Below are 24,151 nucleotides of genomic sequence, written 5' to 3'. Positions count from 1 at the left end.
AGTTAAGAATCTATACACTTGGCTACTCTCTCAAGAACCATTATGGCAGCTTAAGAGCTCCCATTCATGAGCCACTAACAACAGAGAAGAATAAAGTGGCTTCCTTTTTAAATTTACATCCAGTTGAACTTAAAATGTCCCTGTCTTCTAGAAAGTAGGTTCTTCAGAAAAACAGATGTGCTTGGAAAAGCACAATGGGCTTGTCTATACCCCTGACTTTTAAACAAACAGCATTTGCCTGCACAAAGAGAAATCCAGGCTGATTAACAGAAAGAATGGTCTTAATGAAACCTTGAAAGACATCTCTGGAAAAGAAAAAACCTTTATTTAAAGGTAAATTATAATCTTGGATATCAACCCCATTGTTTGGCATCAACCAGGACAGAGTAGAGATAAGTATAAAAACCAAGTCACAACAAGCAATAATGAAACTTCTGCACACACTCATGGTTCTGAGCAGAAGTAGAATTCCGACACGGTAATGAAACTTACCAGCAACATTTGATGCATCTATGTAGCAAAAAAAAAAAAATAGATCACACACTCACATAGGATTCATCTGTTAATAAAAAACTAACCTTGATTGTTATAACTCGTATTTCAAAAAACAGATGTAGGGTATTTAGAATCCTAATGGAATGCAAAGGTGAGAAGGAGGCATTGTGGCTTCTCCACAGCACAGAGCTAATCACACACATCCCTTCTTTACAACTCGCAACATCAAAACCAAAAGCTTTCAAGATTTGCTCTTCAGAGAGCTATCTGTGAAGTGTTTTTTGTAGGAACTACCTTCCCAAGTCTTCAGGTTTTGCACATTACACAAATCATCAGTGACAAATTCTGCAAGTAACCAAAACAACATTATTTGAAATAAATCTGTTTCTCTTCTGCTATTCCCATCAGAATATTCAGATTTATTTCTGTAACAACAGAAAATCAGTTTCATTCCATTTTCCAAAGCACGCAAACATTCCTCTGATAAGAAGCTCAAGGTCACCATGGAAGTCAATCAAATGCCCTTCAGCCCTCTCTTCCTTGTTTGGTGGTTGTTGGGTTGGGGTTTTTTGTGTTGGGTTTGGTTTGGTTTTGCTGCTGCTGTGTTGCCCAGTTACAGAACCTTATTGATGGAGAGCATGGCAAAGTAGAGTTCATGCGCTCTGCATTCTTGATATTTTCCACTTAGTTCATCACAATAAAGTTAGATTTGCAATGAGCTTAAAAGAAAGAAAAAAAATGAAAGAAAGTGTTTGGTACATTACTGTAACTTGTCTGTTTGCACATGGATTTCTACATTATACTAATAATTAGGACTTTATGGTCTGGACAGATGTTATTTTAGGATAAGAGTATATTTTGACAGCTGACTTCCCTGCCTATCCTTTCTTCACTACAACACTAGTTCTCAAAAAGCAGTATTTGTCTCCAAGTTCCTAACTGCTACACAGAGACTCTTGATTAAAGGAATATTGCTAAACACAGGCCCTTAAAAGAGAAGTTATCTGTGAAAGCATCTGGCAGGCATTCCTAGTTTAAGCACCCCTCCTCCTAAACATTGTTTGCAAATTCTCACAAATACAGAAGGAAGCAGCTAAACGATGAACAAAAGTGACTTACCTATAAACTCAGTGACAGGATCATGTTCACCTTCTGTCTTAATAGTACCTGCAATACTTTCATTCTCCAAGATTGGAAGAAAAAGCTGCACAAAGTCTGAGGTATATGGAGGAGCAATAACATCCAGCACCTGAAACAGCAGACAAAAATAGATTATTCTTCCAGTTAGGGAGGTAAAGGGGACAGTATTTAATTCATAATACTAGCCTTGAAACATACAAATAGTTGCACTCAAGATTTCTAGTTCTGCATACAAGTAATTAATTATGTATTCTTTTGGAACTCTACCCAGGACCTTAGTATTTTCAGAAGTCAGTAGGACTACATCACATACTAGTGAATACTGATATTACATACACTACTCAAAATCTGATCTCATATCTTCCATTATTTCTGAATCTGAGGCAAGCTGACTTAATATCCAAGCACATACAACTGACACTTATTTCTACATGTCAATAAACACAATTTCTGCTGCTGACCTCTGTAACAAAATATCTGATCAGAGAGATATCTGTGTCTAGCTTCTCCAGGCATTTGCGGATATAGCTGACGACAGGGAGGACGTATCCTCGACTGAGCAGGTGCACCATCCTATCCAGGAGAGTCTTCTTCAGTTCCAGCTGATGGTGGTGGAGGGACAGGAGAAGAAACCAACATATTAGAACTTCCTCTCAAAAGTGTGAAATTTTTATTGCTCACTCTTATTAATACAATATCCGCTGTGTTGCTTTTTAACCATGACCATATTCCTAAATTAAAACTCTTAAAACTCCTGTGACAGCAAAAGCTGGTATCTTGAATAAGCACAACCAACATGAAGGAACACAAATAATGAATCTTTTGAGAATTACCTGCTCCATTACATCAAGCTGTGAGTGTTCTGTTTCAAACAGCTTGACAAGAAGTTGTAGAACTTGGGGATGAAGCAGCTGATGGCATGTACTAATCTGCAAACAAGACAGGAAAGTTAGATCCTCAGAACTTCAATTTAAAAACCACCACACCAGTCTTTATTAGACGTGTTTTCACTGATGGTCAATGCCAGATGGAAATTCTTTCATGAAAGTACTCCACTGTTTCTTTCTTTGATACTTAAATTTTCCTAGTTTAAATAATGCTGAGGTGACAAAACCAAATAATGAACTCTGAATAGCAGCAGATGAATCTCTTCACATTTACTGACCTACTGCAAATGACAGGCATCCAGAGGACTGGATGTACTTCCAGTTACAAGTGTCAGAAGAGTTTTCACTCTCCAGCAAGATTTTATAAATGCTTTTACCTCATCCAGTAATGCCAAATGAACTGGAGTGTGATCAGTCTGTAGCTGGAAGTACCGTGGTTCTGACACTGTCCAATCCACCCACTTTAATACACCCATTGCCACCACTGGGAACCTACAGAAGAGATCACTTTAGCACAAGAGCATAAAAAACAACCCCCAAAAAACCCAAAGCACAACAAAAAACTCTAAGTATATTTAAAAACTCAAAGTATATTTAAAAAAAACAATCTTTAAGCATATTCTAACAGTTGCTAGTTTCAGTTTGCCTTACAGCAGAATTAATAAAGCTCAAAAACTTTTGTTCAAAAAGTTCTCTGGACCTCAAGAAAAAAAAAGGAGGGGAAAAAAAAAAGGAGAAAAAAAAAATAAGCCAAACAAAAATTATTTCTACAAAGACATTCCCTGCTCAGCACAATATGTAAAAAATACACAACAAAACTCAAGTACACTCTAACTTTGTTCTAGTTCATTCAATGTCTGCTATTTCATATTTTCAAGAGAAGAAAGGACACAGCTACTGGTAGGAAAGCTTCTTTAGGAAGACAAAGCACTCTGTCATCTTTTTCCAGTGGCAGAAAAAAGGGTATTTGGTGACTCAAGGACAAATTGTCAGTGAAAGCCAGAATCTAAGTTCTCATGAGAGATTCTAAGAAGCCAGATGTACAATTTTTCAGACCACAAGTTCACGTATGCTACAATGAGGATGCATTCAGAGAGCAGCCCACAATGGCATTTCCCTTTAGCACTTGTGTCTCTACTAAATACTGCTTTCCTTCCAACAACTGAAGCTTGGGACTAGACTCTCAGCTCACCTGATGCACTGATAAAGAGTGCTCAGTTCTGCAACCAACTCTGATGCTCCTTTGTTCTCATTGCAACACAGATTGTGAACGGTTTCAATGGCTTTTGAAGTTGACTTGAGTTCATCCTTATTTATGCTGACTCTCTTGTTCTGAAAAGTTGCAAAGTTTGAATGCAATTCAGTCTTCAGTTATTTAAGGAAAGAAACTGTAACCTGCGATGAGCCTAAGATTACATCATGTTTCTCAGAATTTAGACTCAAATGTAAGTTTGAGAAGAACTAAGTATCAACGAGCTGAAGTGCAAGGATGTTTGCTTTATTTAACTCCCTAAGAACCACTTTATCCACTTCAGAGTATTAAATTATTCTTCCTCTGAAAAAGCACAAAGGATTCTAGTAGCACAGCACTGCTACGAGGTAACCTTTGTGGTTACTGAGCAACTTCCCAACTATACAACTCTTCAGCATGGTTAGGCCACTGTAGGTAAAAACAATATTATTCACAGAACTGAAAATTACCTTTTTCCACATCTCTACTACACTAGCAGCATATGCTAGTATGTGAATATATTTATGTTTGTGGTCTTGGTTGATCTTAGCACCTGGCTTAAACAATGACTGCATGAAAAGGTCCAGAAAGGCAGGTACCCGAATCTGTGAAGAAAATTAATGGTTGATTAGAGCCTGAGATTAAAACTGTAACATTTGCATGTGATATACCTTGCATAGGATGAAATATAACACATTCCCTCTTGGGAGCAGGTTAGACAGTTTCATGAAAGGACCCAAATGAGGCAGTGAGAAATCTGAAACATGCCGTTCAGGTCTGCTTGTAACAAACTGCAAAACTGAGTGGGTTTTAAAAATTATTTTCAATTTTTTAATAAAATAAGTTCTTAATTCCTTACCACCTTCATCTCCTATCAAGAAGTTCTTCAATTAATTTAATTATATGTAAAAAAACAACTTGGAATTATATTTAAAAAAAACCCCAACAATCAAGAAGGTAATGGGAAACAATACAAGTGGTAGTTTCACATTTAGATGTTACATAAAATGATAGAGGTGTGAGTCTGAGCTAACTTCTACTTTGTGTCAATACAACACTCAGCACAGCAAGACCTCACATTTCTGAGTGCTACTTTAACAAAACTAAGTTTCAGAGGTTATAAAAAGATAACTACTAACCAGTTCTACTGGAGGTGGATCCATGCTTGTAAACATTTTGAACAGGACAGTGATATCTGCTGGATTCAGAGCTCCTTTGGACAACATGGCACCAAGAGCCTGACATGCTCGAGGATAGGAGGCTGCAGTACCCAGTGCTAAAGTGATCTGACTGGCATCGTGGCCTCTAGATGAAAAGCAAACATAAACAGCAACTTATTTTCTTATTTTGTACATCTTAGTTTTAGCCTCACTGAGTTAACAGAGCACATCCTATGCAATGAGATGCCCTAGGGCCAAACCCCTTATCCTGGGTCATTGTAGAAATAGGCCTCTACTTATAGACAGAAACTTCAGAGCTTTGCTGTTCTTATTTCAGGTCTCCCAGTACAGACATTGAACTTTTCTGTCATTCTATGAATTGAAGCTTGCTAAAAGAACTGCTCTGTGCAGCTAAGAATTCCCCTACTGCTGCTAAAAGTTAACCATGGATGAACAAAATACATCAGCTTACAAATTCCAGTGACTTGCATTTCACTAATTAACCAGCTCCCACTTACTTCTCATGAGCATATCGCTGAACCTCCTGAGCAATCCTTCTGACAGCTGAGCCTCCTTGCTCTTCTTGAGCTAAAATGGACATCATGGACTGAGCAAACAGGTACGTGTGCTCTCCATGGCACACCATCTTCTGTGGATGCACACAGCAAAAATCTTACCAGTCAACAGCAAATATGCAAGTATGCTTCTGTGATTACACTGCTGTAATGGCAATGATCTCACTGCCATCTACCAACACAAAGAAAAAAACAGCCAACCAAAGCAAAACCAAGAAGAAAACAAAAAACCCACCAGCCAAGAACGATGTACACAAAAGCCCAGAATCACTGGGCATTGATACCATAGAGGAACAACTGGCTGAATTGAGAACTTCCATTTCTTAAATGGTAAAATAGAGAGGAAATGCTCTCCTGCTTACACTCAGTAGTTTCTCTGCAATATTTTAAAAGTAAGAGAAGTCTGAAAGTCATTATGCTATCTCACAACACAGAACATATGCTGGGGTGATTCAGCTGGCAGCTTTCACACCGGTGTGGGCGATAACGTAACTATTTTAATTTGACAGGGGACTGAGTAGACTGACCTTTAGATCTTGCATTAAATGTGAGACCACAGTTCTACCTTCAACATTTTATAATCCATTTCATAAACATAAGAAGTGTCACATAAGCAACCCAACAAAGTTCTGGTCACAGAATGATCAAGAAGCATAAATTTCTACTTTTGAACTCAGATGTACCTTCTCTTCATAAGACTATATAAGACTGATGTCAAGATTCTCTACAATATCACAATTCTTTTATATTCTAACTGGAAAACACTATTTTCTTTCTACATAAAGGGGGGGAAAAAAAAAGCTTACAGCAAACTCCGGGAGGTTTTTTTCAAGGTTTTCTTCTCCTCCATCTAAAATTGTTGCCAGAGATGTTCGCAAGACTCTAGAAAATACTTCTAGTTGCTGACAGGCTGTTGAAACACTGGTTATTTCCCCTTGATACCCAGCATCAGATATTAGCTATAAAACAAAAATATCAGAGAAAACGTGTATTATTTACATTTACGAAATCATAAAGTCTAGAAGAAAACACAGAATGTACAATCCAGCTCTGCAGACACTTTCTGGAATTCATGTTCATTTTTTTAGACTACAAAAAAGGAAACCAATAAAGATGTAGCAAAAATAAAGTAAACCATAATGGCAGAAGGATAGTTCAGAGCACAAGATACATTATACCATTCCTTCCCTGTCACAGATACATAGAAAACTGGCTGAAACGTTCCACTGCACCAGAAATCCAGAATTTTCAAATACAGATCAAAGGGGAAAAAAAGGGGCAACAACAGCAAAAAATATTAAAAAAATTCAAAGAGCAGAACTTCAGACTGGGAAAGTACACTTACTACTTGCAACCTGTGACATATTTCTGCCAATGTGTACTTGTACTATTCTGACATTTCAATACACAGTATTATGCAGGAATATATAAAAGATACAGGCAAAACCATATTTGATGCCAGAACAATCAGCCCTTTATGGATATATGCATGTATCAGACTTGAATATACTACCTTCACAGTAAAATTGAGCATCAAACAGTCAGGATGGGCTTCTGCCAACTTGTAAAAGAGATCTCTCCATGTAGTATGTGCTATCATTTGCTCAAGCCAGGCTGGAGTCTGAAAAGATCAGAGAAATACAGAGAAATGTAAGGATATCTAGTTGTCAGGATCACGAAATGTAAGCCTTTTAGCTCTCAGGAGTCCTGTGGGTTGTTATACAGGACTTTATTACAAAGAAGGATGCAGTCAATGTTGCTAAGTTTCCTAAGCCTCTGAGCACTCCAGTGAAACATGGTGTTTTGAAACCAGGTGTTTCTTAACAAAAGAGTTTTGAAGACATAATTTCCCTTCCCCCACATCTACTTCTCCATCAGATAAAGGCATCTATGTGGGATCCACTCATGTAAAGACAACGACATGGATTCCATGCACACCTCTCCTTCCTCTGTAAAGATGGAATCTGCTTTCCGAGGATCAAAATGCTTGATAAGTAAGCTCTTTAAATGGTTTTCTACAGTCTCCTGAACTTGCACTGGCTCAACACCTGTACAAAAGGAACAAAAAACAGATGCAATCCAACCAAACATAACAGCAACATCTTAAATTTTTAACAAGAACAGAAACTACTCAGAAATTTATAAATGCACAGAAGATGAGAGGCAAGCTATATTAGAACCATTCAGGTTGGAAAAGAACCTTGGGATCACCAAGTCCAACCATCATCCCTACTCTACAAAGTTCTCCCCTAAGCCATCTCCACCAACACCACATCCAAACGACCCTTAAACACATCCAGGGATGGTGACTCAACCACCTCCCCGGGCAGCCTGTTCCAGTGTCTGACCACTTTCCTAATTTTTTCCTAATGTCCAGTCTAAACCTCCCCTGTTGCAGCTTGAAACCATTCCCTCTTGTTCTATAGAGAATATCCTTCAGATATTTAGCAAAAGACAGACTAGTGACCCAAATTATACCATATCACTTATTGTACCTGTTTGAATGAGCCACTCTGCCAGCAAATTTACAGTCTGTGCCACTGCCGTGTAGTTTTCTGAGAGGAGCTGAATAACATTCTCTGGAGATCCTCCTGCTTGGAAATACCTGATGAAAGGATTACAAAAGAACTATTTGAAAATCATACTAAAAAACAACCAAACACTTCCATAGAAAGTGACAACACTGCATCCATAGCACATGTAACACACATAAGGTCACACTCACCTCTTTAACGTGTTAAAAATAGATGGCTCCATTATATAGTCCGGGGTTGAAAATTTCTTCAGGCATTCTTGTTGGACTTCAGCATCATCTTCCCCCTCCCCATCCTCATCGTCTTGCTATTTGCAAGCAGAGCCAAGTCACCCACTTTCCTCGTCCCGTGTCCCTCCTGTACCCCCCACATTCAGGCTATTTTTGCCCACAGAAACCCACACAACTCGATTCACCACAGCAAGCGACCTGCTTCCCAAACAAAGGCAACCTCTTAACAGAGAAGGCGAAAACCCCACCACCGTCTCGCAGCCGTTTTCCTCCTTTCCAGCCCCCTCACGCCGCGGGCCGCACCGCAGGGAAGACTTTCCCGCCCAGCGCTTTTCGCCTCAGCTCGGAGCCCCCGGCGCGGCTCGCCCAGCCCAAAGAGCGAGAGGGCTCAGAGCGCACCCGGCGGCATCCCCATCCCCCGGGATCATCCCCATCCCCCGGGATCAGCCCCATCCCCCGGGATCAGCCCCATCCCCCGGGATCAGCCCCCGCCCCCGGAGCGCGCTCCCCTCACAGGCCGCTCCGGGCCCGGCGCCGCACGGCCGGGCAGGGCAGCCCCGCCAGGCGCCCGGGAGCCCTCCAGCGCTCACCGCCCCTCCGTCCGCCTCGCTCCCCCACTCCGCCGCGCTGCCTTCGAAGTAATCGGCGTCTTCCATGGCTCCTCCCGTCCCGCCCCAGGCCCAGAGCAGCCGCAGCGCAGGCCGGAACCAGGCCGCGACCGGCCCCTGGGCGGAGCGGCGGGCGGGGCCGGGCCCGGGAGCGGGGCTGGCGGCGGCCGCGGGAGCCGGACACCAACCTGCTGCTCCGCATCGCTGCCCCTGCACTGCGAGACTGAGGGGGCTGCACTTAACATTTCAGTACAGAAAACAGACACCAGCAGCTGAGCCGCCCCGCAGCGCTGAACCATCTTCCCAGCGCTCCTGTGAGCCTGGGACCGCCCTTCTCGCTCTGCTGACAGCAAGGAAAGGAGACTTCTCCAGAATAAAAGGCATATATTGAAGTAGAGGCACAAGGGAGACGGTCTCTACCTGTGTTAGATGATTGTCTGCAGTCGGGAAGACAGAAAACTAACATTTCAACTGGCTCTTTTTTATGAGGAAAGAACTGGGAGTGAAGTGACAGGCTGAGGCTGGAGGCCAATGGAAATATCCTTGAGGAAAAGTTTTTGGCTTACCTCCATTTAGTTAGAGGGCAGTTTCCATCTTGTAGACATGAGAAAATAAGGGCATACTCACAGCAGTGTGATTATCCAGACAGAACTACTAAGAAAATACTGGACCTGAATTTAATCTATCCCAAACCAATGAAGTATTTTTTGAGAAGCAAGTAAGAAACATCTATACACCTCCCATGCTTCATCAGCTCTGTTTGTTGTTGGTTTTTTTTGTTGTAATGATCTACAGTATCGCAAGATGTAGGACAAGTTCTCTGAAGGTGATTTCAGAGTAACTATTATATTACCCTAAGAGAAGGTTCAAAAAAACTTAAAATTGGGAGAAAATGCGAGTCCAGAACTTAACTAACATTGCAATGAAATTGGATGGGCAAACCATAAAGCTGAGACTCTGTGAGGCTGAGGAGGAGACCCTAGTTCTTTTCAGAAGATTCAAACAAATGCACTTTGTACAAAAGGTGTCTTTATATAGGTAGAAGGCACTTCCTTCTCATGACTGAAATCAGATCAAACCCAACAGTTTAACAGTATCATTTAAACTGTGATGAAACACTAAATTTACCAGAAATTGATTTTGCAAACTAAACCTTTACAACTTTGAACAGAAACAATGTTGGTTCTCTTCTTGGGTTTAACTGTTTTCCCATATGGATTTTTGTTTTTCAAAGTCTCAGTGAAATGTTAATAAACAAAAGCACTTAGATGAACTTGAATGTGTCCTGAAAGATTTCATTACCCAGCACATGAAAGCAACACATTTTTCCCTAAATGCATATTTGACTACATTTTGTGTGTAAAGTATTCTTCAGTCACGATTCCCACCTAAAGAGATTTTGATGAGGCAGTGAGCATATTAAAGATCAATTTTTGAACTCAGTAAGTATACTTTGAAGGTCAGCCTCAGAATCTCTGCTGGATGCTTTGAAGAAGCAGTAAAGGCATCCTGGAAAGTAGATGTGTTTGAAGAGCAGCCAGATCTAGAGAAATGCAGAAAACTACCTTCTTTTTAAAACAAAACAAATTAGAAGCAAAGGCTAGTTTCATACAGGCTAGTAATGGCTCTTCTAAGGGAGTAAAGGATAAACCTCAAATTTCAATTACCACCTACGTATCAAAATTTGTTGTTTGATTTTTGAACAAATTACTTAACAACTATGCTTCAAGATTTCCTACCTAAAGAAGAGGTGAATGCTGGTGAAATAATCCAACTTCACTTGGTTCCTTCCTAGTATAAAAGAAAAATCCCAAACAGAAGAGCCAACTTTCAACAAAACTCTTTGCCTTTTATTCACAAGCTTTCCAAAAATATCCACCCTGGCATTTTCTGTATGCTAACCGCCTCTGCTCCTCTACAAATTCCTTTAGCATAAATTTGTATTTCTTAATCATTAGCCCTTTACAAATCAGCCAATACATTCAACTACAGATAAGGTAGTAACTTTCAAATCGAGTAGGAAACTACAGCAGCATCTATTTAGGCTAATGAGCTTTGACTAAAGAGTTCTTCCTTCTCAAGCAGAACCTGAAGATTAAGCATTTTTGTTCATACCTCAAGATTCACAATGACTGGTACCAATGTTATTCCAGACATTGAACACCATGACACTGTGCTAGGTAACTGAGAAGTGTTCAAAGACAAAACAAGGTGTTTTTTAGGTTGCCTCTCCTTCAAACAACAACTTAGAAGTTGGAACTCTATTTGGATACTGTGGATTGCTTAAAAGCCTCACCTCACAATGCCCCAAGTACTTTTCAAGATGAGGTTACAATGGAAATATTTCATTGCTTCAAAGCTAGTTCCAGTTGATTTGCATACTGATCATGAAACTTAAACATCCCTGCAGTATCTCCCAGTTCTATAATGTATGTAGTAAATATATTTTTTTGTGGTTTCTTAGCTGGAGATATTCTGGCATTCTAGATAAATTCATCCACTGACCTTGAAAATTGGTGTAAGGAGTCCAAACTGGGTCACTTACCTGGGGAACGAAGAACTTCCCCCATAAATATATTTTTCAGTGTCCAGTGATGGATTTAGGTGTCTTGTTTATCTAGCTTTCCCTAGTTCCTTTGAACTTTCAGTGAGGTTGTCTCATAACTTTCTTTCAAAGCTGCTCTATTCTCTGTTATCAACCACACACGTTGTAAAAGTAGGTGGGATGCAGGAGTGAGGACAGGAGAAAGTAGCTGAATCCAAAGGTAGCGAGTTTTGCACCATGATGCTGGACAGAACAATTGGTTCTAAGTTCTCCAGCTCCCCTTGTGGCAGCATTGGGCTTCCAAACTCTCCTACAGAGATGACCTCTGATAGCCCAGCAGTTTTGCCCTGTAGGAAACAGAACTCCAGGTTAGCACCAGAACTTTCATTAAAGTTATATCATTTTGGATGTTGTGCTTTCAAGCAGGAAGAGAATGGAGATTAAATATACTGAGATACATCTGAAACCACACACACACACTTCAGGAAAGACTTGTGTCCCATGGCTCTAGCTTAACACAAGTTCAAAATACCTTTAACACTTTGAGGTCTTACACAGACATGTATTTTATTCTATCACCCAACCCCTTAATTTGTCCCTTACAGAAGCTCTTCTGATCCTGCCTACAGAAAACTGAGTGAGAAAGAACTAGAATGTGGCCCCTCTGCAAACAGCCTCATGGGGCAATTCCTGACCTTCATACAGCAGCTCCTCTATCTGATCTCTACGGGCACTTCAGTGTTTCAGCTGCAAGAATGACACAATTCCCTCATATCAAATACCTGAAAACTACAGACAGAAAGACTACACTTCACTATGAATAATTCACATGAAATTCACAGCCTGAAAACATTAATTTGCATAACGGAACAATAGAACTCCCAACATTATTAACTCTGTCCTAAGCTTGTTCTTTCTCCAAACTTGGGTAGCACTGTATTACTAATAAAAAAATACTAATGTATTAGAAAACTGATTTAATAAAACAACTGGGTAAATTGAAGAGATACGTTCACATTCTACTTTTGAATTTGCTTATATTTTTCTACTGGTACCCCAGCCTTAGAAAGTATGTTCCGTTACATAGAAAACCCTAACATCAGCATCTTCTCCCTCAAAAAATGTATCATTTTCTCTGCCTCTGGGACAATGTTTAAAAGCTTTACTTTGCCCTGTCATTAAAATAAACATTTTTGAGGCAGACTTCCTAAGTGAAAAAAAAATAGGAAATACAAGTAAATTCTGGTTTGGTGGGTTTGTTTTTCTCAAAAAAGAAAATTATTTATTACATAGTTGGTCAGTTACCCCTTTTTGCAGAGGTATCAATGAGCACTTGCTGTTGTTAACCTAGTGAAAAATGCCCTTTTTTTTCCACAGAACCGAGTTCAGCTTATAGGACCCAGAAATTAGAAAAAACAAGCCCACCTGGTTATTTTTATGTTTAATGCAGTGAAAGATGAGTTTGACTCCCCACCTCCTCCCAAGTTGCTTTTCCAAGCAGACTTGTTCTTTAAACTACACCCATTTTGCTCAGCTCAGTACATTAAATAAACAGGGTAAAAAACAGTTTTAACTTTTAATAAAATGAGAATCAGGGTTGAAAACAATTAATTATGAAGCCAGTGCTCATGGCTGAAATTTTAGCCATCTTAGCAATACAGTAAAACACTCTAAAGCAGTTTACCTACCTAGTAACTGAAGCACATCCACTCACAGCATTTATGCTAATTGGTTATGACCAGGAGTAAAGTTAAGTTCACTCTTGCAATTTCTATCTTGTCAGTCACCAGAGATAATTCTCAGTGTAAGGGCTTTCATCAGCAGAAGTTCAGAAATCCTCTTTGTAGCTTATTTTACTTACAAAGACACTTGGAAGTCTGTTTAGAACAGAAACACTTTTTTCCCAATGGATGAATTTTCAGAAATCTCAAGCTGAGGAAGAAAGGTACAGTTTTGTTTCTGGATTGCAAAGAGATATTTGCTTGTAAATATTTTTACTGCTCAACAACTCAAGATGTAATTTAGGGATGAAGATCTGTTCCTGTGTGACTTCCACTGATTGCAGTCTATGGCCCTGATTCTGCTTCTTACAGTTAGTAGGAATACTACCACCTACTTCCATGGAAGAGGTCTTCTGAGTGCCAGCACTGTTACAAATACACACAGCATAGTAGATACAGCTGGGGAAGGAAAAGAACTTGCTCTCTTCTGGAGTAAGTTACATAATTTTATAACTTGTAACAACTTCATCAGTCTTAGACATTTGTACAGCACCAACCACCAACGGGATTATCACTAAGGCACTGGACTGGTACTCAGCTCTCATGGGGTCTGTCTCCCTGCCTGTGGCCAATTTCCTGTGTAACCATGTTTACATCTTTTGTTTTTTTCCTGGCATATCATTTTCAACATTGGAAAACAAGATACAGTACAAAATATCCTACATCACTTACATGAATATTGCACCACAACTAATTACAAGGTGCTCAGACTCTAAAGTGATGAACATTAATAATTCTGTGCACAGATTTACCGGGTAAAGAAAATTATCCTGCAGATATCAATTATGTGCAATACACTGAAACAGAATTAGCTTCAGTTCCTCAGGAGTTAGAGGCATACTCTAAGTTAGATCCTACCCTTGATGGCATGATCCAAAATAGTTTTCAGACAAAAAAGCCCTCCAGGCTCCTTGTCTACAACAACTAATCCAGCATGCCTTCCTATGCTTTTGCATCAAAGCCTGCTCCTGAACAACTCACAGAGCTCCAGTTTCAGCCTCTAAGAGAGCAGCTTTTGATGATTTCAGAAGCAGCTGAATCTTTTTTTAGTCTGTAGTAGATTTACCTCTCCACATTATTTTAAAAAAAGCAACCCTTCAGGAGTTATCACTATTCTGCTGCATCACACTGGCTGCTGAATATGTGAACTGATATACTAAACAATACTAAACAAAAACTACAAGTTCTTAGGTTGAAATAAGTTACTGCAAATGCACAGCAGCTGATTTTGAAACCACAACATCTCTACAATTTTATTATTTTTACAAAATACCCAAAGTAATCAGATCATATTGTAGGTTACTGGCTTGTCAAAGGTTATGTTTTAAAATGAAAACCATTTCTGAGTTACAGAAGTGCAAAAAACAATCTTGAACCAGGTTTGTTTGTTGTTTTTGTTGGTTTGGGTTTTTTCTTTTTTTTTTTTTTTCTTATTTCTTTTTTCTTTTTACCAACCCCCACCCAACAAAACAGTTGTATAACTTAAACCAGAAACGAGTTTGTGTTGGAAACTGCTTAAGAAAACAACCCACCAAATCATGCTTGAGCACAAGCTTCTATTGCAAAGATTTAGTTTAGGGCAATTTAGGGCCAAGATATAGACCCTCTATGGGTTTATAATGGAAATAGTGACACAACCTCAACTATAGTGATGCAAATGTGCCCTAAAACACTGTATTTGCTTTTATTAATAAAAGTGGTAGTGTTTACATTTGCAGGTATCTTACACTTCAGCATCACGATGAATACTGAGTAGAACGAGTTAAGTTTTGGCTGTAAGGTCAGAAGTTTCCAAACAGATGAATGAAACAGAAGTGAAAGTCCTCAATCATGAAAACAAGAAGTTCAAATAAATAAATAAAACAAAACTAGGAAATATGGGTAAGCATTAGGTTGGAATGGTTCAATTAACTGCAAATTATGACCACTAAATTAGAGACAGAAGGAAACACAGTTACTTATTAAATAGCAAGCATTAAAGCTTTATGGTTTTGTATTTAAAAAGAAGAAAAAGAAAGCTGTTAAAAATAAGACTTGCATTTACCAGGCCACCAAACTGCATGGACTAATAAAGAGACTAACAAAGGCAATACTGAGACATTAAGACACACACACACTCCATACTTGTGCAACTCAACCATATTCAAAACAATTGCCTTTTTCCTCACTTCAGAAAAAGAGCATCCCCTAAACATTCCTGCTCATATAAAGCTTTAGGTTTCTTAAACTGTTGCTGTCTTAAATAGCTCACTGTTGTTATGTATCCTGCTCATTACCAGAGGAAGAAGCTTATTATTTTGTTTTAATGGAGGTTCTTTGTTTCTCTCAGATGAGAGATTACATTCTTCACACAACTACAGGTTTTCCCTAATTATAAATTTGGTGTTTACACCAACTCCTCTTAGGCTTAGAAGGATAAGGGTTGGCACTAAATTAAAGATTTTGGCTCTTGTAACTAAAATTAAGGCTCACAATGAATTTTCTTTCCACTACATGCATCCCATTTTTTCCTAGTGGAAACACCAGCCCTTAGCCTACAGGCACTGGATACATTCTTAAATCATAGGGGGCTGTTTTCAGTCATTATCTCCTACAGTTCTACAAAGTTCAGGTGGCAACTTTCTCAACCTGTGCTCGGGAGAGACAGTTTTTAAAAAATGAGTAGCAAGTGCAGATAACATTTTTAGGATATTTAGTGTCTTCTGAAAGATCACCAGTAATTTTGAATTAAGAGAGTTGGGACAGTAACTCCATCAAGTCCCTGCTCTTCACATGAAAATGGACTAGGTGATTAATTTTCCTTTAAAAATTTAGCCACAAAAGCAACAAAAACTCACAATTCTGCAGTTCTTAGTACTAAAAAGGCATCTGATACCTGAAGCAAATCTAGCTGCACAGACATCAGTGATCACACTCGAAGGTTAAATTAAACTGGACCTCTTCCCAAAAAAGAAAGTGAACACTGTCTCTTGGGTGGAGCGAAGCTAGTGTGAAAGGCAAGGAGGCAAGTATTTTGGTGGTTCATTTTTTGTTTTGTTTCTTTTGCTTTCCTTTTAAAGTTACTGCAGTAAGATCCAGATCAGTTTAGGGGTGTAAATGAAGGGGGAACAGGGGTGTTTGAGTAATATAGGCTAACACTGTTCTAGATGTGTTATTACAGCTGTAATTTCTGACTCTGTACAAATTGTACACGTAGGTTTAGACACATGAAAAAGTAACACACTCACAGAGACATAAAACACCTAGGTATAAAATATAAAGCAGTGTAGTAGTTACTAAAATTACATGCTCTCTTATTGCTACAGTGATTTTTGCTCTTTTTCTTTTTTACTGTACCACATGTTGTTCTAAGCATATAATTTGCATAAATTATTCAAGTTTAAGAAAAATCCACACATCTTCACTTTAAGCTACTTATATAGTTAATATAAAACAAAAAAAAAAGGTTCTAAAGTATCTCTTTATTAAAAGAGAAATAAAAATGTCATTTGAAACTGGAATTCAGTGGCCAAATCCAAGGGCAGTGCACACCTTGTCATTCTGGTAGTTGTTTGCCCACGCGGCGTGAGTGGAGGTTGGTGGGGTATTTGGCCCAGTCTAGAGATGGTCACCAGACCTGCATGATGCCCTATGTGTCTGTTACTGTCCTGGTTTTGTTTTTTTTTTAGCAAAAAGGACTATATGAATGACCAAAGACTAACATTTATCATTTGTAGCAAAATTTGGTTTATGTAGAAACAAGCCATGTTTTGCATTTGGATAGAGATTTAAATGAATTAAAGCTAAAAATTAAAAAGCATGATGCTGCAACATCTGGTCACTTGTTGAAGACCTCACTTTTAAAGTGGTTAAGTTTGCACAATTTGTACTTTTTTCTTTTTTTTTCTTTTTTTTTTCTTTTCTTTTTTTTTTTTTTTTTACTAAACAGTATTTTTCCTTCTTTTATAAACCAGAAAAACTAAACTACAGATAAATTTTCCCTACCTTGAGCTAATGCTGCAGATAGGGTTGACAAAGCTGTACAGCGCAATCAAACATACTTACATCTTAGCTCATTGTACAGGTACAGCCATAATCAAGGCACAAAGATCTTCTACAAGTTATTTTTTTCAATAAAGTTGTACAAAATAATACATTTTACAGTCTGTACAAGAATAATAATCCAGCAGTAAAATAAAAAATGAGGGGAGGGAAGAAGAAAAAGAAGGGAAAGACTGTGAGGACTACAGTCCAGATAATGATTTTTATAGCAGACGGGATCATCAGTGGACAAACTGAAAACAGTGTGTGGTTAACTCTTTCTGCAATCACAGGCCATACGCAGTTCAATTCATAAATGTCCATGGTTGTCTTTAGACCACCAAGACTGGTTTTAAAAATACCCTTCTGAAAAGTAGCAGTGGGTTTTTGCACTGTCTAGGTCTGTTGTAGAATTGTCAGTATTTCCGTTCAAAGCCACATTACAGTCAGAGAACCAAACCCAAGTGTCTGTCTTCAAACTTGGTCTGTGACTTGGCACCTTCTTTAGTCTGATGAAGTGAATGATACAAAATGGAGATCACGGGTTATATGATTATGCCCACAACAGTGCTAAATTACCTAAAGTTTTCTCTCCCCAATTTTTGTTTTACGTTTTAATTTTATATCCCAAATTCTTTCAGGTGCTCCACATTCAGGGCTTTTAATTAATTAGGTTTTATTTCTTTCTTTCTCTCTTTTTTTCTCTTTTTTTGTTAATAACAGTGTTAGGGAATCCTCATGGAAATGGCCTTTTAAGTGTTAGGGGCCATCTCAAACTGTCCGAGGGGTACAGAAGCAAGCTTAGAAGTGCTGCTGTTGTCCAGCAAGGAGAAAAAGTTGAGGGGTGCAAATCAATGGGAGATTCAAACAGTTCTCTTCCACCCTATGTGGGCAAGGGTGTTTTTTTCTTTTTTTTTAATGCGGAATAAGGAGTCCAAAACACAGAAAAAAGTGCTCTCCATCACAACAACTCGTATTGGCGAAGGTGCATGCGCTGAATAATGTCCCGACAGTCATTGAAAACCCTCCGGATGTTCTCTGTATCCACTGCACATGTGAAGTGAGGATAGCAATAGTGCCTTCCATCTCCACTTGCTGTGCTGATTCTCTGTTAAAAGTAAGAGAGAGATACCGAGTTAAAGTAAAACTGAGTGGGGAAAAACCCCCATGTTCTCAAAACTCACAGGGATGATGGTTAAGACGCATCTGAGTGAGCTGTGTTTTCAAAGGGTGTAACTAAGAGGCAAAATGCCCATAATTTTTCACTCTCTCACCTAAAACACAAAATTGCAAATTATCAGAATGACACAGGGAGAAGGTCACTGCATACTGAGGCACTTCAGAGCTGAATGAGAACTCAAGAAAATGCTGTTATTTACGTGCTACTTTGGGGAATTTAGCCACACAACTCCTAGTCAAGTTGTCTGTAAAGAAAGTGGGATTTTGCCTCCTTGTACAAGGCCTTGATCCCTGCTTTACACTCACAAAAAGCCTCTGTCAAAATTTTATTTTGCTCCTTTTTAAAATAAGTCCACAATTTGATTGCCATGCTCACCATTACTAGTATTGTAATTATTATTGTAATAATAATTAAAACAGATAGATCTCTGTCTATTGTAGCTTCAGCTGACCAGTAATGGGAAAGAGAATATGAAAAGAATATTAAATTTCACAGATGATTCATCTTTTGATTAGTCTTTACCTTTAGAACTAATGCATGGAATAAAAATCTGGCCTTATTAATCATAGCAAGACTTCACTCATCATTCTATTTGAGGTTTCTTAGTCCTCATCAATTCTTTTGCCAGTTAACTATGTACTATGTCAACAAACAAGTATCAGAAGAGCACCTAACAAACAGCAGTAAAGCTCTTACACGTTTTATGCAGCGTGGATGCTAAATACAAACAACACAAAAAGTGACAGTGTTTTGCAATAGTAGAAGATGGGTAAGAGCTTATATTTGAGAAGAATCATGTAAGAAATAATGAATGTAAGGAAAGGAAATACTTACAAGAAACTCGTCTCTAATAAAATACTTGGCCCTTGTAACTCTGGGATCCTCACCAGGCTCTGGTATTGCTGATTAATAAGAAAACAAGTATCTCATTAAAACAGATCGTTTTGGTAATAGGCACCTAAAAATCATAACTTGTTCTGTTTTCTGCTCTGATAGAAGCATACTTTGCAAAACTGACTTTGAGATAAGACTAACCAGAACATATTATTTAAAACATCAAGGCTTCAAGGAGAACAAAGGAATATTACAGTGATCATAGGACCAGGGGTTTGGCAGGTTAGAGAAATGACCACTGATATAACTTTGGGGAGTGCAGAGGACATCTTTGTGACAAGCTGTACTGTGGTCTACACCAGCAAAGTAACAGGATTTTGGCATGGTGAAATCATTAATATATTAAAAATATAAAAGACAGGATTCTCTCATTATTCATACCTAAAGTTTAGCATTACAGTTTGGCTGAAACACCACAAAGATTACATCTACTTAAGAGATTTCAAGTCTTAGGTGAAATTCCCAAAAACATGACAAATGTGATTAACAAGGAAACTATATAAATAAATTACTAATAAAACTTTAAAAACTTACCATCATCTGGTGTAGTGTAGCGAGCAAATTCTGGAAAGTAGTCTTCAATTTTAGATTTCCCTGCCAAAACTTTCTCTGCTAACAAATCTTGTTTATTCAGGAAAAGAATTACTGAAATGGTCCGTAGCCACCTGCAGAAAATTGAAAACAAACACTCTGAGAAGGCACAGCCATGATCATACAGCAAAAAGGAAGTTAATCCTGCTCTGGAGAGAACAGCCCTAAGACACACTCTAATAAGTCTGAAAGGTTCCTTTTACTGCTGAAGCCAAGGGTGTAGCTCCAGGTGTACACACCCTGAGTTTGGTTTGTGTGCTTCTAATATTGGCAACAGGAGCCATCCACTTTCTACTGTTAATCCAAACATCAACCAGGTGAACACACCCACTTTCTAGTGTGCTGCTCCATCACTGCTTTAGTCACTTCAGCCTCAAAATGGCAACGGCCAGTTTGCAACTCTCCAGAGTTTTCTTCAAATTGATGAGTGTATCAGACACTAGTGTGACGGGTGGGCAGCTGTGATCAAAGCCCAGCTTGGAGGGCACTGTGAGAGGCAAACAACATGTGCTGGGCTGCTGTGTGGGTTAACCTTGGTGGGCAGTGAAGTACCACACAGCTGCTTGCTCATGTTCCTCCCCCTTAGTGGGACAGGGGAAGAGGAAAGGAAGAATAAAAGCAAGAAAATTTGGAGATCAAGATACAAAAAAATCATAAATAACAGTTGTTTCATAAGTGACGGATAAGTGGAAAAGAGAAGAAAATAAAACAAGTGATGCAAAGGCAATCACCCACCACCTCCCACAGGCAGACCAATATCCAGCAAGGTGGCCAACCCCCCTAAACCTCCACTTTTCCCTTTTATTGCTAAGCATGACATTATTATGGTATGGAACATCTCTCTGGTTAGTTTGGGTTATCTTGTCCAGCTGTGTCCCCTCCCAGTCTACTGCACACCCCAAAGCTATTCACTGGGCGGACAGAGTGAGAAACAGAGAAGGCCTTGATGCTCTGCAAACTCTGCTCACCAACAGCTACAACATTAGCTTGTTACCAGTATTGCTGCAGGTAAAATGTTAAGTGCTGAACTACATGAATTGCTATGAAGGAAATTAACTAGCCAGGGCCAGCATACAAGTCTTGACTACAAATACAAGCTAGGATTACCAATATATGTGATGCAAATAGTGAAATTCAATTCACAGACCTGTTGTTCCAGATGCTCTTGAAGAGGTTTAGTGCTTCTTGGAGCCGATTGGTCTGATTGTCCTCTCGTATAACCATGTTGTAGCTACTGCTCGCCACCACAAATATAATAGCAGTCACATCTAAATCAAGAAATACCCATCAGTTACTATCAAACTTCAGAAGAAATATCCAGGAATCCCAAAGTTCAATAAAAAGCTGCCACACTTTAAGCGTCATGAAGAGAACAGACGGGAACACCACTGCTGACAGCTTTCTGGGTACCAGAAATAGAAAAGAAAGCAAAGAAACCACTAAAGATAGGAGAGGAAGGCCACAGAACAGAAGATGACAGAATGAGAGAAACGTAGGAAAGAAAGGAACAGAACTAAGAGAGAAACTGAAGAAAGCTAACAGGAGAATTTAAAGAAGATTTAAAAGGTGTAAAGAAGTTTTAGAAAGCTATCAAGAAAGGATGGGGAGGCCTTTGAGGGAGACCTAAGGACAAATGGGACTTTTGATCCATGTGAATGGCAATAATAGAAACAGTAGATTATTGTGAATTCATGGTTAATTGCTCTAGTCCTCCCAGAGCACACTGTACTGCTTAGAGGCCCCTATCTCTTTCCTGGGAGATACTCCCAGGATTAGAGAATCCAGATCTCCGTTCCTGTGTGGCTGTGCTGCTCCAGACCCCTTACACTGACTCCCAGGCTCATCTACCTCAGATATCGACAGCAGAAGGGATGAGTCAGATCATGAGGTAACAGGAAGAAGGAGCAGAGGTAAAACCCAAACAGATCTCTTATTAACAGCCCGGAAGAAAATATTACACAGTAGTTCCAGGCTTATATAAACTGTTCAGGTGATACTCTGTGACAGTAACTGTAACAAAATTATGAATTATAAGTATCATTCTACTTTATCTATTCTGTAGGATCTCATGATGAGTTTTCTACAAAAAGACTTGTGTGTAGCTTCCTAAATATTTTTTCTAAACAATAAAGACAAAAATATTTTCACCAACTCTAGTTTTAAGACAAGGTGTGGAGAAAAGTTTCATATCCGAACGGAGATACAGAGCAAAAAAACCCTCTGTAGTGAAGGTACATGCAACACTTCAGGATGCACAAAGAACTACCCAATTTAAATTGTATGGGAGTTAAGATGTTATCATCAAACTTGAACTCCTTTCCATCTACATTTTCCCTAAAGATACTCTATGCAATCACACAAGTTTACACGTCAAGAAAAATTCCATCCCATGTAACTGTTCAAATAATTCCTTAGCAAGCTACATGGAAAATAAAATGGTTTTCACACAGTGAGAAAGTTAAGATTGAACATTAAAGTCTTGCAGAAAACTATTCTATAAAAGAAACATTAATTCTAACAATACCATTAAAACACTGGATCCATTTTCGGCGTTCATCTCGTTGCCCTCCAACATCAAACATACTAAGAAAAAAACAAACCATAAATTGAGTCAGAATACATTTTGTGTTTGGGGTCCCCCCCAAATGCAAACAGAAAATGTAAGAAATTTTAGAAGCCCACATGTCACAGAAACTGAAAGACCCTGAACAGGTAACAATGCACCAACACAGGCATGCAGAGCTCTCATAAAATTATGTTCACTTTCATTAATACCTACATTCAGAAGGTAGGAAATTCTGGTGTATGTACATTCCAGATTTATTTTTACCCTTACGAGCTAAGACTTAATTAAAAAAAAGGGCCTACAATCAGTCATGTGCTGAAGTCAAATCACAGGTCTGAAGTCAACAAGACCAGACTAAAACTCAGCATGTTTTGTTCACGTCAAGCAATCTTTCTAACCTGAGACAATAAGGAGAATGTGCATTTTCTGCTACTTAGATAAGTACAAAGTTTTTGGTCAAACAGTCTACTATATAAACTAGCAATGACTCGAAGAAAAAGCATTAGTAAAAACAGATTTAAACCACTTTGTTCTTGGCAATTTAAAATACAAGCAGAAAATTACATGCCAATTTGCATTTCTTTTTAAAGCCAGACTACTACATTTTAAAAAAATCATAAAATACTTGCTTTCTACTAAACATCTCAATGTTTAATGACTATATGTTAGGCTGTCATTCTGCCTGCCCGTTTACCCTGCTGTTTGTCTGCATTCCACTAAATAAAACAAAAAGAGGATACTTACTGAAAATTTACTTTATCCACTTGAAACTTGGTTTCAAAAATTCCTGATGTCAAAACTCTGCATCTGAGAAGATCCTAGAGCATAAAGGAAAAGTCACTGATTCAACACAGAGACTTCATAATTCTTCACATAACCAACCAGAGACAAAAACCTTTTAACCTGTGCTGACAGCATATGCTGTACTGCAGAAACTGCACCGTGAAGCTGCATTTGAGACTTTCAATCTTGAACACGTGTGCCCACATTTGTGTGTGCTCAACTTTTGAAGTACATATATTTTCACAAGCAGGCTGTATATGGCAAGTTTGGAAGAGGAAGAAAGACTTACAGGGCACTTAGAGAAAACACAAATGTTCAGAATAGGGCAGACCCATCCCTGGAGATCAGATGCTGCATTCACAGATTTCAGTGGGATTGTGGCACACAACAGGATCTTTAAACTACCACCAAATAATTCCCAATGCCCCAGATAGATCTCTCCCTAACTGTTCAGTGCTTGGCTAATAAAAGAAGTGTCTAGGTCTGAGAATTTTCAGTATTTTTCCTTCAAAGAACTTGGAGTTCAAGCACTTAAATCTTTTAAGAATTGGGCTTTTCAAAGATAAAACTTGGCATTTCCTGTAGAGAGAAAAATGATAATCAGAAGTTGTGAGCTACGAACAATTTAAATTGTTCTAAGTGCTACAAAATTCTATTAAAACCAAACTGCATTTGCTTTTATTTACTGTGTATTGCCAGGCAGTGACAGCCCTACACAGTGCCCAGTGGGTAACTGATCTAGGAGAACCTAATTTGCATAGGCTGCAGCCTGAGTACACAGTCCAAATGCAACGAACTACTAAATACTGCTTTGAATTCCACTCAAGGCTTTACAGTTTAAGGCTTAAAATTTTGGGTCTTATTCATAATGGGCCTAAATAACAGATGAATTGTGACACTTGTAACTGACAAGATCACGTAAGTGGAACAG

General features: G+C 38.8%; 2 protein-coding genes across 3 annotated transcripts in view; both read right to left on the bottom strand.

Moving 5' to 3' along the window:
- Nucleotides 1-306: 306 nt before the first annotated feature.
- NELFCD (negative elongation factor complex member C/D) lies at nucleotides 307-8,972 on the bottom strand. The gene is made up of 15 exons (XM_051633051.1): nucleotides 8,843-8,972; nucleotides 8,214-8,329; nucleotides 7,984-8,093; nucleotides 7,427-7,536; nucleotides 7,002-7,109; nucleotides 6,295-6,447; nucleotides 5,432-5,562; nucleotides 4,893-5,058; nucleotides 4,224-4,358; nucleotides 3,715-3,854; nucleotides 2,900-3,014; nucleotides 2,469-2,564; nucleotides 2,097-2,237; nucleotides 1,615-1,744; nucleotides 307-1,214 (listed from the first exon to the last, which is right to left on the bottom strand). The coding sequence occupies exons 1-15, from the start codon at nucleotides 8,906-8,908 to the stop codon at nucleotides 1,180-1,182; spliced, it is 1,752 nt and encodes a 583-aa protein (XP_051489011.1). The 5' UTR covers nucleotides 8,909-8,972; the 3' UTR covers nucleotides 307-1,179.
- Nucleotides 8,973-14,409: 5,437 nt separating this feature from the next.
- Nucleotides 14,410-24,151, bottom strand: part of GNAS (GNAS complex locus) — a 144,005-nt gene continuing 134,263 nt past the window's right edge. For both annotated transcript variants that reach the window (XM_051633053.1, XM_051633054.1), the window contains exons 7-12: nucleotides 23,182-23,255; nucleotides 22,396-22,454; nucleotides 21,019-21,139; nucleotides 19,815-19,945; nucleotides 19,221-19,288; nucleotides 14,410-18,314 (exon numbers count right to left, since the gene is read on the bottom strand). In XM_051633053.1, the coding sequence (XP_051489013.1) occupies nucleotides 18,168-18,314; nucleotides 19,221-19,288; nucleotides 19,815-19,945; nucleotides 21,019-21,139; nucleotides 22,396-22,454; nucleotides 23,182-23,255 (600 nt within the window). In that variant the 3' untranslated portion in view covers nucleotides 14,410-18,167. The remainder of the gene's footprint in view (nucleotides 18,315-19,220; nucleotides 19,289-19,814; nucleotides 19,946-21,018; nucleotides 21,140-22,395; nucleotides 22,455-23,181; nucleotides 23,256-24,151) is intronic.

This window comes from Apus apus, chromosome 15 (genome assembly GCF_020740795.1).
Source record: "Apus apus isolate bApuApu2 chromosome 15, bApuApu2.pri.cur, whole genome shotgun sequence".
NCBI lineage: Eukaryota > Metazoa > Chordata > Aves > Apodiformes > Apodidae > Apus > Apus apus.
The sequence above is the reverse complement of the archived record's forward strand: the minus strand, read 5'-3'. Positions and strand labels throughout refer to the sequence as shown.

Bases quoted from the DNA above. Each gene is read 5' to 3' on its own strand.
- NELFCD (XM_051633051.1), bottom strand. From the start codon at position 8,908: ATGGAAGACGCCGATTACTTCGAAGGCAGCGCGGCGGAGTGGGGGAGC. The intron at 7,537-7,983 runs GTACAATAAGTG...CCTTTTGTACAG, and splicing joins AGAGTGGCTCATTCAAACAG to GTGTTGAGCCAGTGCAAGTT. The intron at 1,745-2,096 runs GTCAGCAGCAGA...CTGCTGTTTCAG, and splicing joins TCAGATATTTTGTTACAGAG to GTGCTGGATGTTATTGCTCC.